Source organism: Centroberyx gerrardi, chromosome 8 (genome assembly GCF_048128805.1).
Source record: "Centroberyx gerrardi isolate f3 chromosome 8, fCenGer3.hap1.cur.20231027, whole genome shotgun sequence".
In the NCBI taxonomy this organism is placed as follows: domain Eukaryota; kingdom Metazoa; phylum Chordata; class Actinopteri; order Beryciformes; family Berycidae; genus Centroberyx; species Centroberyx gerrardi.
This window is the reverse complement of record NC_136004.1, coordinates 23,546,863-23,558,584: the sequence shown is the minus strand read 5'-3', so window position 1 is coordinate 23,558,584 and position 11,722 is coordinate 23,546,863. Positions and strand designations below refer to the sequence as shown.

General features: G+C 41.6%; 1 protein-coding gene across 1 annotated transcript; it reads right to left on the bottom strand.

Moving 5' to 3' along the window:
- Positions 1 to 1,112: 1,112 nt before the first annotated feature.
- rmi1 (RMI1, RecQ mediated genome instability 1, homolog (S. cerevisiae)) lies at positions 1,113 to 11,553 on the bottom strand. Its single transcript, XM_071920297.2, has 8 exons — positions 10,959 to 11,553; positions 9,261 to 9,371; positions 8,011 to 8,160; positions 6,927 to 6,997; positions 5,951 to 6,074; positions 5,512 to 5,593; positions 3,853 to 4,042; positions 1,113 to 3,511 (listed from the first exon to the last, which is right to left on the bottom strand). The coding sequence occupies exons 1-8, from the start codon at positions 11,118 to 11,120 to the stop codon at positions 2,125 to 2,127; spliced, it is 2,277 nt and encodes a 758-aa protein (XP_071776398.2). The 5' UTR covers positions 11,121 to 11,553; the 3' UTR covers positions 1,113 to 2,124.
- Positions 11,554 to 11,722: the final 169 nt, after the last annotated feature.

The following is an 11,722-nucleotide window of genomic DNA, read 5'->3' as shown; positions in this document are numbered from 1 at the left end:
ATAAATGGACACCTATAGTTAAGTGACATTGTCTAAAGATTTTCTGTCCTTCCCTCTGCAAATAGGCTTTATTCGCATGAAATACAAAGGTGCTTATTGCCAAAGTAAATTCACACCAAGAAATTCAGATAGCAATGGATCTTGCAAATCCTTGAATGGTAATCATAACCTTACCAGTCAGTCATATCAATTTATAAACCAATCAATAATTTTGTCTTGCTTTCACCTTTACCATCCCTTCTCCCATCTTATTCTCCTTTAGCCCTACCCATGTCCCCTGCTTTATTCGCCCCTCTCTCAGTAATACAGTCAAAGGTAAACACAGGTACACAGAGTATACCCACCTATCAGCCTAATTACCACTGAATATATAGAATGGGTGGGTTGCATACAACAACTGCCTTATCTACTGTTACAGCACTCCCTTCTTGTGTTATCTTCTCTATCACCCTATATTTTCTCCCTATGGGTTTCCTCTCTCCTCCTTCTCTGTCTCCTTCTCCTCCTCCCCCATCCTTCCGTCGTAGCGGCCTCATTAGCACATAACAGGCTAACGACATGCGTAGCAGGGCCCTGATTTAGATGTTCAACCTGATTAGGTCTTAATGAGCTGAGACCAGCCATCTGAATGGAAGTGCACACTGTGGCATAGCAATAAGACACATGCATGTTTCTTCCTGCACGCAACCACACACACAAGCAAGCATGCATGCATACATACACACAAATATACATTCCATATATGGCACCTTTATTAGCCTGTGCTTTGCTCATTATCACACTGAAAAAAGCCTTTGTCCCTGTACTGAGGTACGACTAAGACTAAGACTTATAATACATACTCCTAAAAATGGCATCTAATAACGTCATGGCAGAGAAGATGCATTGGGCTTTATTTATCTAACAAGATACAAATTAATTGTAATGCATATTGTTGAAACACTCCAACTTCAAATTAGTTTGTAGAGTTGATATGCATGTTTTATGATTTGATAGAATTAAGTAAATTATGACGCTGCAGGGAATGGGAATACTCATTTGACGAGCAGAAATGGAAAAGGTAAAATTAGTGGAGTCAAGCGTTTATTTCAAGCAAGTTTTATTAAGTGTGTGAAAGACATTGTAAAACCTTGGCAACGGTTATATTCCAACATATGTACAGGCAAAGCATTAAATTTGTGGTATACTATCTCTGTGGTGCTGTGTTAGAAATATATTCATCACAGACAAAACACAGATGAGCTCTTTAATGAATGGAAATAATTGAAGCTCGTGGCCTCTCCTTTATCTTCCTTTCCTCTCATTCTCTTCTGTGGGAGTTTATTAAAGACCCACACTGCCCTTGGACATTCAATCATTTTTCAATTGGGAGAACTGGATGTATTGAATGAATGCAAAGGCTGGCAATTCATTACAACAATCAGAGTATGAATTCTATTTTTTTCCCCCTCTGCTCACCGTATCCCTTTTCCTCATCTCAAATCCTTCACTCTTTTCCCCCCTTTATACCTCACTCTTTCCTTCAGATAGTTCAAAATGGTCCACCTCTACATATAACTAGGGATGCTCCACTCTGGGTTCTTTGAGCTGATATGATCACCATTTTTTTCTTTTTTTAGAAGATCATCAACAACAGAATACTGATTTATCAATATATAGTATGTTTAAATGTTTCATTTTGTTTACTTTGCTTGAACAGGTTGCAGTGCATTTCAAACAGAAAAAAATAAGTTGATATAAATGATGAATGAAATCCTTTACTGACAAATGACAGAATGTTACGTTCTTCACATATAGCAGATGGGGCGCATTGCAACATGCTGCTTGGTGATCATCAGACAAGCAGTTCACACATTCTGCTCTCCAAAACCGGAGCAGAATGGCAGGTTGATCACTCATCTCATATGCAGTTTATATCTGCTGATAGAGGTCAGTGGCCAATCAGCTGACAATACCTTAGGGTCATTAGATATGGGCTAACTTTTTAAAAGGCACTGCTGATGTGCAATCTTATATTGGCCACAATCATGTCCCATCTGCACATTTTTATCCCTGCTTCCCTGCCTCTAATATTCTCATCACCCTTACCTTGAACTCTCTCCCTTCTTGACCTCTCCTCTATTTCTATTTTCTCCTGTCTCTCACCCTCTGCTCCAGCGCCTGAAGCACTTTCTCGGTGACGGGGTCTGCCTTGGTCACCACAGCTTTCCTCCCGTGTGGCTCAACCACGATGGTCATCACGCAGCACATGTCCACCAGCTCTTCCTGACACCTCTTCATCCCGGCGTCCAGCTCACCTCTCCGACTCGGGTCACGCTTCAGAACCCCCTTCTCTGCGACCGAGAACCCCAGCAGACCCGTCAAAACCTCATCTGACAGCTCCACATCCAAGTAGCCGGTGCCGTCTGATATGGTGGCGCAGATCCGCCAAACGCCGCTGCTGCCGGTCAATTTCCCCAAGAGAGTGACAATGAAGGCTTTGACGCAGATCTCCGTGGTGTGGGGGTGTGGTTTGGAGATCAACTCTTGAAGGAGGCACAGGTAAGTGAACGGCAGGGAGGTCAGGGTGAGAGTGGGGGCAGCTCTGTCACACTGTGGATCTTTTTTAGCAGATATTCTATCCGATTCTGCAGCGCCTGAGGTGTAACTTAGCCCCTGAGGTGTGGTGTGTGTGCTCTCAAACGCAGGCTCCGTCTTACTAGGAAATGTATCCATTACACTTCTTGATGACTGGCTGGTAAGTCTAGAATTGGGCTGACAAAGGCTTTGAGGTGTCTGATACACCTTCTCCAATCTAAGCCCTTCTTTAGCTTGGAGTCTATCTTGCCCTACAGCCCTCGAAGCTCCGGCTATTTCCTGAGCTGTATTGCGTGTGCTCTGGACCCCAGTTTGCGCTCCATACGTTTCCATCTCTTTGAGAAAGCAGGAATCCATGTCTTCATCCATGAAATCCCCCTCATCATCAGTTAGGAAATGGCCACAGTCGTGTGATGGGGGTGAAGCTGAGGGCAAGTCGGGTTTGGAAGTCATTGCCGCTAACTGCCCTCTAGCTGCTCTAACACAGCTTTGATTGTCTCTTTCTTCGTCTTGCCCGGTAAATCTGGAGTTGACAGAGCCCAGCCGTGATCCAGAGCCGTTCAAAGTCTGCTGTTGTGGCTCTCTGTCAAACTGATCAGTCTGCGGTTTTGTTGTTCTGTCAAAGCTGCTGGGATTTGCTGTTATTCTGTTGTTGCTTCTGTGACTGCTGTCAGACTGTTGAGTGACGTTTGTACTTTCCTGAAAAATTACACTGTCCAACTCATCCAGCGGGAGGTCATCAAAGTCTTCGTCGGGAAAGTCTTCATCTGCCATGTTGTGATCTGTGACGTCTTGGTGAGTCAAGTGGGTGGAAGATAAGGGGGCAACAAGGTCAGAGTCCTCCAGCTCGTTACCCCAGCGATGACTTTGGACCGAACCACTTCTATTGTTTTGGATCGAACCACTTCTGTAAGACGGTGTGGAGGCTTCGCTTCTGGAAGACAATAATGTTGGACTGAGTTCATATAGCTTTTAAACCAGCTATTATTTCAGTAGTGTCTATTGGTTCATCATGGCAATGGAAATACTATACTAAGAAGCTAGATTATAGGTTTCGAGTGACGGGATGGCACTAAATTGCATTAATTAAAATACCTTCATAAAATTGTTACAACAAGAATGGATGTGTTTCATCATAAAATTGCCCTGAACACTGATTAACAGCTCAAACAGTGAGTTTAGGGTTTCATCCCCCTTTAAGTATATTTGTCAGAGAATAGAGACTGGGGAGTTCCAGAGTCAAAATGTCAAGGTATCATATTATCAACCGCCCACCTGGATGAGGCAGTGGAGACATGGCTCCTGACAGAGGAGCTTCTGGACGATCGAGCGGAGGCCTCACTGAGTGTCCCATAGCCACTCTCCACACTATGCCCCCCCTGAACCCTTTCCACCTCCTCCTGGGCCTCCAGGCTAGCCAACAACTCTTGGTCATCTAGGTCCAAGTCCTCCATTTCCTGGTTCCCTAAGGAGAAACAAAAACAGGTACAAAGACATGAATGTGTTCAATTATACAATGGGTAGTTCTGGCCAAGCAATGTGATCGATAAGTAGGGATGGTACGATATGCTAATCTCACGATACGATTCGATACGTGATATGGGGTTCACGATTCGATACAACCAAGATACGATGTAATAAATAAAAGTTCAATGACAACAAAGTATGACTGTGCAGATTTCTTTATTTTTGAGACACAAATCTTTCTACCAATGGGATTAGCTTGCTAGAATGCAAACAACAATTTAAAAATGTCATTACAAAGTGCAAATAATATAATTTGGATGGTGATGGGCTATGGGCAGAAATATGTGTCACTAGAAACTGAAATTGAATTATTTATATTTGAATTTGAATTGCTCAACTTGAATAATTGCATTAAAAAACTGAATTTGAATCACATAATTTGAATTTGTATTGTTTAACTTGAATAATTGCATTGAAAAACAGAATCTGAATAGCATAATTTGAAATTGAATTTATTAGTTTGAAACTGAATTCCAATAAACTTGAAACTGAATGTAATATTATGAAATTGAATTCATTTGCTCTGAAACTGTATTCAGTTCTCACAATTCAAATTCAGTTCTCGTAATTCAAATTCAGTTCTTGCAATTCAATTTCAGTTTACTGAGACACACATCCTGGTCGTTGAGGAAGAGCAATCAAGTGCAGATTCACAGAACTCCTTTTCGGCCAATCAGCACCTACTGTATGTTTTTGACCATTTCCTTCACTCCCATTGATCCATGGACTTGATACACGTTGAAGAAAATTTCTTTCGATCATGGATGAGGCTGGGACTGGGCTGTCAAACACGGTAATATCAGTTTACCATATATTTTAATGATCTTTTGACTGTTTAACTGATGTTAACGTTATAGCTATTGTTGTAGAATTCTGCACTCGATTGCTCTTGAGCAATTCAAATTCAAATATAAATAATTAAATTTCAGTTTCTAGTGACACATATTTCTGCCCATAATGGGCAAGCCGTCTCATATGTGATTACTACAGCAGAATAAAATGTAGCTAATATCGTGATTAATTTTTCTGCCCCACAATATGTATTGCCACATTTTGCACTGTGATATACTTGAATTGAAAGCATGCCAGCCAATACAATAAAGAACATCCTCAGAGATATTACTGCCATATTTCACTGAGGAGAAACACATGCAGTCAATTGTTGTGCTGTTCATAACAAGGGAAGAGATGTGGAGTTAATTTGTTGTTTTTTTTTTTTTTTATATAAGGGCATGCATTTCATCTTCTGTGTTAAGAAAGGGGACGCAATACCCTCATCCTCCATCTTCAAACTGCCCTCGTTTCATTTAGTACATATTCAATACTACCAATGACCATTACAGAATGTGATCTACCAACAGAGCTACACAAGCCCTCATGGATATCCCAATATGTCCATAGATATACCTTGTTGTGGTGCAGGTGGACCCTCTTCCCCCTCCTGCTGCTCCTCTTCAGGAAGTCCCAGCGCCCTACACAGCATCCTGCCCTGGTTAGAATAACACAGAAATTACCTTTCCTATTGTATACATTTTTGTAAGATATTCACTGTAACCAAGGCTGGAATAATGTCTTTATCCTCTGCTTCAGATACAGTACAAACATATATAAAAACAATTACTGGTCCTATACACCTCCATGCAGTATTGAATGTACTATAAACTGGTATCATCAAGTGATTAGGTGCACATAACATTTACACCAAATCTGCACAGGTGTACCTAAAATGACAGAGGCAGAGCACACAAATAAGCATTGCTCTAAGTTTGCTTTTGCGTCCCCAATTGAAACAAACTCATTGAGTCTTCACTGAGAGGGATGCAAAAATCAAAGAAATCGAGTTTACCTGGTTGTTCCTGTCCACCAAGTCCTCTACCTCTCCACCCAGGACCTTGACGTTGGCCGGCCCCAACAGCAGCACGCCCAGCCTGCAAACCATCTGCCCCTGCAACTGCAGCTTCACACCAGGCCTGGAGAGAGGGGGTTAAGGGAGATATGAAACACATGTTTTAATATGTTTCATATGTGTGGGGCGGCTGTGGTTCAGGAGGTAGAGCGGGTCGTCCACTAATCAGAAGGTCGGTGGTTCGATCCCCGGCTCCTCCAGTCCGCATGTCGAAGTGTCCTTGGGCAAGATACTGAACCCCAAATTGCTCCCGATGGTTGCGCCAGCACCCTGCGTGGTAGCTTGCCGCCATCGGTGTATGAATGTGTGTGTGAATGGGTGAATGTAGGCATTGTTATAAAGCGCTTTGAGTGGTCGGTAGACTAGAAAAGCGCTATATAAATGCAGTCCATTTACCATACTGTATCATTTTGAAAATGCATAGTTGTCAGAGAACCATACAGATAACCAGCTGTTAGGCGCTTAATGCTTGAAAAACTGCCAGTGAAATAGCAGTGACATGGTTGTTTATTAACATTTATTTTGATTCAATGCTTGAAAAACTGCCAATGAAATAGCAGTGACGTGGTTGTTTATTAACGTTTATTTTGATTCAATGCTTGAAAAACTGCCAATGAAATAGCAGTGACATGGATGTTTATTAACGTTTATTTTGACTCAATAAGGATAATAACATCAACATGATATCCGCTCCCAAAAAGTAAACCTTAAGTAAAATAGTACGATTCTACAATAGTCTTCCCATTTCCCTAAAAGTGGCTTGATGATAGCATTCTTTATTTTAAAACTAGCGGCACAGCTACCTGCAAGATAAATAAATCACTAAAATATTAAATTTCAAGGTTCCCCTTTCAAAGTAGGTTGCAGCCAAAAGACGTCTCAATGCAGTTAAGTATTGCACAGACTTATCCTTCACCTGAGAGCTGTGCTGAGTGCCGGGATAGGCTGATACTCCATGGCTTCCAAGCTCTGGACTCCATCTGTCACCTGTTTAACAGATAGAGATAGAGATAGAGATAGAGATAGAGATCTTACATATTACACAGAAAACTACACATTATCACCTTGTTTCCCTAAAATTCTCTTAAGGTTTCAGGAAATGCCCCATTGATGCCGCAGTACATTTTTAAACTGCCATGGGTCTTTGCATCTCACGGGTCCTAGAACTGTGGAACCTACTCAAAAGGGCTAAGTAACAGTAAAAAATAAAACCAAAAAATTTGAATTGCAACGTTTCCAAGCAACACCAGCACTATGCTTGAGTGGGGGCAGTGAACAAGTGTATTACTTAAGGTGAAAATTATACAGTCTGTGTATTATATTCCAGGAATATACTCTCTCTCTCTCTCATGCCCTCACTGACTGTACTTGACAGCTCTGATTCAGCTGGGAAGAGCAGAGCAGAGACAAATGAAGCCTAGTCCAACACTAGTGCTGGACAACTTGCTTAGAATTGTACACCAGGATTTTAGTTTCCACAGTTTATAATCTTAGAACTGAAACATTTTAGAATAGAATAGAATGTCCACTATAGTTGAAAATAGTCAAGATGTTAATATATTATGCCAAAAAAGCCATAAAAAAATGTGTTCCTGAGATCATCAAGACTAATAATCATGACTAATAATTAGTAAACAATTACAGCAAAATAACCAGGGCTATCATTTTAGCCATAATCATGCAGCCTTGTCTTGCACTAAACTTTAGTCTAGCAGTAAGCTCAATACATGACTTGGAAACCAGTCCACTGCGTCACATCTGTCATGAGAGAATGAATGGGAGGGAACATCATTTTTCCACAGTTGAGGAAACAGACCTTATTTCCACTGTCTAGCAAAAATGACAGGCATACTGAGAATCAAACCACTATGCCACAAAATACAACAGGCTGTAATAGTTGAGAGGCTGACATAGGCCTCTAAATCCTCCATTTCAGGAGCATAACATGGATATTCTGTGGATTATTTCCTAATTTGCTCTACTTTATAAATGCCTCTGACCTGCAGCAGCAGCATGCGAGTTGGCTTGGCCTCCCAGGGCCTCTGGGTAGCCTGTGTGACAGCAGACACTTCCTCATTGGTGCGGTCTGTGCCCCTCCATTTCTGCAGCTGACCATAGGCCGGCTGGCTGATGTCCAGTAATGAGTCAACCTAAAACAGAGTGGGCGAGACCTTTGATTATATTGCTTTGTCTCTGCGTATTAAATTCTTACAAAACACTGTACTTTAGAACATTTTAGCAACATTTTCATGAATTTAGATACACAATACACTACAATTGTTAATTAAAGGATTAATACCCTTTAATCATTTGCTACGAGTTCCATATGTGAGTGGTGTGCGCTTGTGCATACACACATCCTATGGCTATCCTCATAGTATAATTGGCCCCTACTACCATCAAAGTGACCCATCCCAATCTTAGGGTCCAGTTAGGTGCTTTTTCTGACCATCTAAAGGAAAACTGGAATCCCATGTGTTTTTGGCATAATTTGGTTTCTGACCTTATTCCTTGAATATTCTTTTCCTTTAATTGTTGCCCTTCAATTGCTTCCAATAGCATTATTTTTGCTAAAAAAAAAAAAAAGACTGCTGTGTGATTTTGTCAACAAGATGTCATCCACCCCACCAAACCTGCACAAAACCCTCCCCATTTACAACTTTGCCACCTAAGCCTCTCCAAAGGCCAGGGAAAAGGCCAACCTTAATTTTTTCTCAGTCTGTGGTTTTCACCTAGTTAGGTTTCATTATTGGTTGGATTATGATAATCTGTATTACATAAGACAACGCAGACACCACCATGAACAAACCAGTGATGAAACGGGGAAAGGGAAAGGTCTTCTATTCCCTCTGCTTATGATACACTGTCAACGGCACACTGACGCCTGGGGGGAGGATTACTACCATCAACCAAATATTATTATTAAGTATTCAGGTGGCATTTGATGGTCCAAGTTATATTTCAGGATTTGACATAATGTCTGATAAAGGTCTCTGAACAAAATGTCACATTTTTATTGTAGTGCCAAAATAAAAAGTATTTTTAATGGAGAGAGTGTCGTGCCTAGTCGTCGTCAAGGATTCGACACAATGAAATATGATAAGACCGCTAACATAAAATGATAGCACCATCAACCAAATGCAATAGGAATGTTCTGGTGGCACAGGCTCAAGGTCGGGATATGATATGATATTGGCCGATATGATGCATATACTGTATATGTATGATGCAATACGATATTAGTCTCCACCTGGACACAGAAGGTGCCGCTGAGCTCAGTCTTCTGGGCCTGGGAGAGTCCATCAGGGAGAACAGGGTGGTCCAGGTCCCTCAGGTCTGTCAGCAGCCACTGGTCCAGCACCTACAATGATGATGGGTTGGTTTCAAATTTGTCATACAATGCCATTGAGGCACATGAGTTTTTAGGCTGCTTGCAATTTCTTCTACTGTTACACTTATTTTAAGTCATTTTTGGTATGAACTATCAGTTAAATGCCTAAATTGTGATAGTTGTAAGATTCTGTTACATAACCTGAGATTTTTTTTTCTTTTTTTTCATGATATATGAATGGTCATCAATTCATGATACAATAAATGAAGTAAGCGTATGAGATCTACAGTGGCCACCTTATTAGGTATACCTAACTAGTACCGGGTCAGACTTCCCTTTAGCCTTCAGAACAGCCTGAATTCAACAAGGTGCTGGAAAAGCTCCACAGAGATCTTGGTCCATACTGACTCGATAGCGTCACACAGTTCCTGCAGATTCTCTGGTGGGACATTCATGCTACGAACATCCCGTTCCACCTCATCCCAAAAGTGTTCTGTTCGGTTGAGATCTGGGGATTGTTCGGACATGGCGCATTTTCCTCCTGGAAGTATCCATTTGATTGACGCCATGACGGACGCACCTTTTCAGCAACAATGTTTAGGTACACTGTGGCATTCAAATGGTGCTCCAATACAGCAAAACATTCCCCACACCATGACAGCAGCACCACCAGTCTGTACTGTTGACACCAGGCAGGACAGGTCCATGGATTCATGTTGTTTACACCAAATCCTGACCCTGACATCAGCATGTCGCAACAGAACCTGGGATATGTCAGACCAGATGATGTTCTTTCACTCTTCAATTATCCAATTTTGGTGATCATGTGCCCACTGTAGCCTAATCTCCTTGTTTTTAGCTGACAGGAGTGGAACGCGGCATGGCAGCTTCAAGGTTCAACTAGTAGTGCTTTCTGAGATGCCCTTCTACACACGTTTGTAGTGAGCGGTTATAAATATTTACATATTTGTGGCCTGCCTGTTAGTTTCAGCAAGTCTTGCCATTTTCCTCTGACCTCTCTCATCAACGAGGCATTTTCGCCCTAAGGACTGCAGCTGACTGGATTTGTTTATTTATCGCACCATTCTCGGTAACCTCTACTGTAGTACATGAAAATCCCAGGAGATCAGCCGCTTCTGAGATGTTGAAACTAGCGTGTCTGGCACCAACGATCGCACCACGTTCAAAGCTGCTTAAGTCATTCATCTTGCCCGTTCTAACATTTAGTCAAACAGTAACTGAACCTCTCAACCCTGTCTGTATGCTTTATACATATGCTATATACTGTATACATGCTTTATACATATGGGAATGCTGTAAACGTTTGCATATGTGTGTGTTTTCATATGCAACAACACCAGATTTCCCTCCATACCACAGGAAGAAACTATACAGCTTTTAGTGGCTGTTGACAACTACTTCTCCTTTCAGAATAAAAGTTAAAGTAAATGCCAAAGTAAGGCAATATACTTTACTGTTTTCACACACCAGACTTCCTAACTTATTGATTATTCTGCTGCTGTGTCAATGGGGCTAATCACTTCAACCTGGGTTATGTGTCCACCCAGAGTCATTGTTTTGCATTAAACTGCAGAAGTAGACAGTCAGACTTCCTACCTGTTGGTTGATGTGCTGCTGCGGCAGACGGCCTGCTCCTCCTCCCTCCTCCTGTAGCCACTGTACGCAGGCCTCCAGCCAGGCGAAGGGCACCTGGACGTGCCAGGAGGACTGCAGCCAGGCCTGGGCGGCACGCACCGCTCCCTGGGTCTCAGGAGCCATCCTCCTCCTCTATATGTGATCTCAACCTGGGTCACTTTCTGCTATTTTCTACTCTACTGTTATCTACTACCATGTAAGGTGTGCAGTGTGCACAACTCCAGCTTCCAGTAGTTGATTATTGTGCAGCTGCTGCTACCTAATGATTATTCTGTGTTTATTGACATTAATAACTCAACTCTAAATTATAGACATATGTGAGTTATACACCATGTTTTATTTGTAGACTAATCAGTTTCTTCAGCTTTTTCCCCAGTAAAATATATATTTTTTTAGTTTAGCAAGAACTTTAAAAGACATCAGCTTTCAAATTTTAATTTTAAAGTCAACAGTGATACTCTCACTTAAAAAAAATGATTGTAAACCACTGTTTTAACACTCAGTCTACTGAAAGTGTAACTTACAAGCAGTGGTTCAAATGCTACATTCCATCTAATTCAAGTCAAAGCATCCAGCACTCCCTGTGGGCTTGGAAGGTCATTCTCTATCTGTATCTCCTGAACCTCTGAACACCAAAGCCAGGGCAGTTTTATCAACAAGACAGATATATTACAAGAAGATAGAGTATTGCCTTCACCTGTCTTTCTGTGGTCATATCAATCTGG

Excerpts from the sequence above, each read along its gene's own strand:
- rmi1 (XM_071920297.2), bottom strand. The coding sequence starts at position 11,120 with ATGGCTCCTGAGACCCAGGGAGCGGTGCGTGCCGCCCAGGCCTGGCTG. Across the intron at positions 9,372-10,958 it reads AGCAGCACATCAACCAACAG|GTGCTGGACCAGTGGCTGCT; the intron begins GTAGGAAGTCTG and ends TCATCATTGTAG. Across the intron at positions 3,512-3,852 it reads GTCTCCACTGCCTCATCCAG|AAGCGAAGCCTCCACACCGT; the intron begins GTGGGCGGTTGA and ends ATTGTCTTCCAG.